Consider the following 2,050-nt stretch of genomic DNA (forward strand, 5'->3'; position numbering starts at 1 on the left):
TATACTTTAACCTCAGTTATATAGATATTTCAGAAAGCAGAGTATTTTTGACCTGAAATAGATTAGTACAGTGCTCTGCACACAGTAAGCACTCAATAAATACAATTGAATGAATGAATAAAAAAGATATCTGTGCTTCAGTTATCCAAAACATGAATCCACTTAGGCCGATGAATAGGTGGGTTGAATGAAACAGAGCTCTTAATCTCCCGATTGCCTGCAAGAACTCTATTTTAGTCTCCATCTGTTTACACCGACACCAAATGAAGTTGTTGTTTCTTTGGTTTAGTGACTGGACATTGGAATCGAGACAGCGGAATGAGAAAGGGTGAAGCAACATTTGCTGAAATGTACTGATATTCTCTTTTGTGTTTTAGGAAAGGAAATGAACCAATCAAACCCACCCCAAAGCTGTTCCTTTGACTCTATTGACATAAATATGGACATTGTCCGGATGGTGATCTATATCCCAACCTTCATCTTGGGACTGATCCTCAACGTGCTGGCGATGCGTGTCTTCTGGTCCTTGTGTAGGGAAAATTCAGATCATTTGACCACCTACATCTGCATGATCAACCTGGCTATCTTTGACCTTCAGCTCCTGGTCTCCCTCCTTTTCAAGATGGTCCTGGCTAAGAAGCCCACGACGAATGTCCTGTGCACCATTGCGGAATGCCTCTATTTCGTCAGCATGTATGGAAGTGTTTTCACAATTGTTTTCATCAGTTTTGATAGATATATTAGAATAAAATATCCATTTTGGGCACATCATTCCAGAACTCCCAAGATGAGCGTGATGGTATGCTGCTGCATTTGGGTTGTGGTTTGGGTTGGCAGCATTCCCATTTATGATTTTCATCCAACTGGTAATGTAAAATGCTTCCACAATATGTCAAGGGGTTCGTGGGAAACCACTCCCATTGTCTGCCTAGAATTGTTTGGGTTCGTCATCCCGTTGGCCGTTGTTTCTTATTGCTCCTTCCATAGCATAGTTATTCTTCTCCGAGACAATACAGCGACCCAGAAAAGGGCCTGTATTTGGACCATCGTCATCAACTTCAGTGTGTTTGTGGCTTCCTTCTTGCCGGTTCATCTCGGGATCTTCTTGCAGTTTCTGGTTAAAAGGGATGTCATCCAGGGCTGTATGGCTAGGCAGGCCATTATTGTCTTCTTACAGCTGACGATGTGCTTTGCCAATGTCAATTGCTGCCTCGATGTTTTTTGCTACTACTTTGTGGCCAAAGAATTCATAAAGGGAGCTCAGGATCAAGGAAGTTCAATCTTTGTTATGTCTCGTCACTTGTCAAGAAGACTCAGTGCCAGCCTCATGACTGGGTCCCGTCATAAATGCACCAAGGGTAAAGAATTGGCAGAGAATGAGGAGGAAGAGGAGGAGCGTGGCTGATGCCACCTGTATTCTCGGTGCCCAGGGGTTATCAAGAACAAGCCCCAGATATCCTTCACTCCTAGCCAATCATCCCTCTTCTTTGTGAAAGCCTCCATCAGTCCTTTCTTTTAAAAATTTGAATGGTATTTGTTAAGTGCTTACTAAGTGCCAGGCACTGTCTAAGTAGTGGGGTAGAATCAAGATAATCAGGTTGGACACAGTCTTAATCCCCATTTTACAGATGAGGTAAATGTGGCACAGAGAAGTTAAGTGCCTTGCCCAAGGCCATCCAGCAGACAAGTGGCTCTAATCCTGGCTCCACCGTTTGTTTGCTGGATGACCTTGGGCAAGTCGCTTAACTTCTTTGTGTCTCAGTTCCCTCTTCTGCAGAATAGGGATCCAGTACCTGTCCTCCCTCCTGCATAGATTGTAAGCCCTATGTGAGGCCTGACTATCTTGTAACTACTCCAGCACTTAATACAGTACTTGGCACATAGTAGGTGATTAAAATATGTAATTATTGTTATTACCATTATTGCTTGTCAAAAGCAGTCCTCGAGCGCTGCAAGATAGGGCATGCTTCCATCTCCCAGTGGATCATTCCCCTCCCAAGAGTCCTGGCCTGTTTGGAGGGACACTGTGCAGAAGGCACACAGCATCTGG

General features: G+C 43.9%; 1 protein-coding gene across 1 annotated transcript; it reads left to right on the forward strand.

Moving 5' to 3' along the window:
- Positions 1-385: 385 nt before the first annotated feature.
- LOC119926960 (G-protein coupled receptor 55-like) lies at positions 386-1,405 on the forward strand. Its single transcript, XM_038745444.1, has one exon. The coding sequence runs from the start codon at positions 386-388 to the stop codon at positions 1,403-1,405; it is 1,020 nt and encodes a 339-aa protein (XP_038601372.1).
- The last annotated feature ends 645 nt before the right edge of the window (positions 1,406-2,050 follow it).

This window comes from Tachyglossus aculeatus, chromosome 1 (assembly GCF_015852505.1).
Source record: "Tachyglossus aculeatus isolate mTacAcu1 chromosome 1, mTacAcu1.pri, whole genome shotgun sequence".
Taxonomy (NCBI): Eukaryota; Metazoa; Chordata; class Mammalia; order Monotremata; family Tachyglossidae; genus Tachyglossus; species Tachyglossus aculeatus.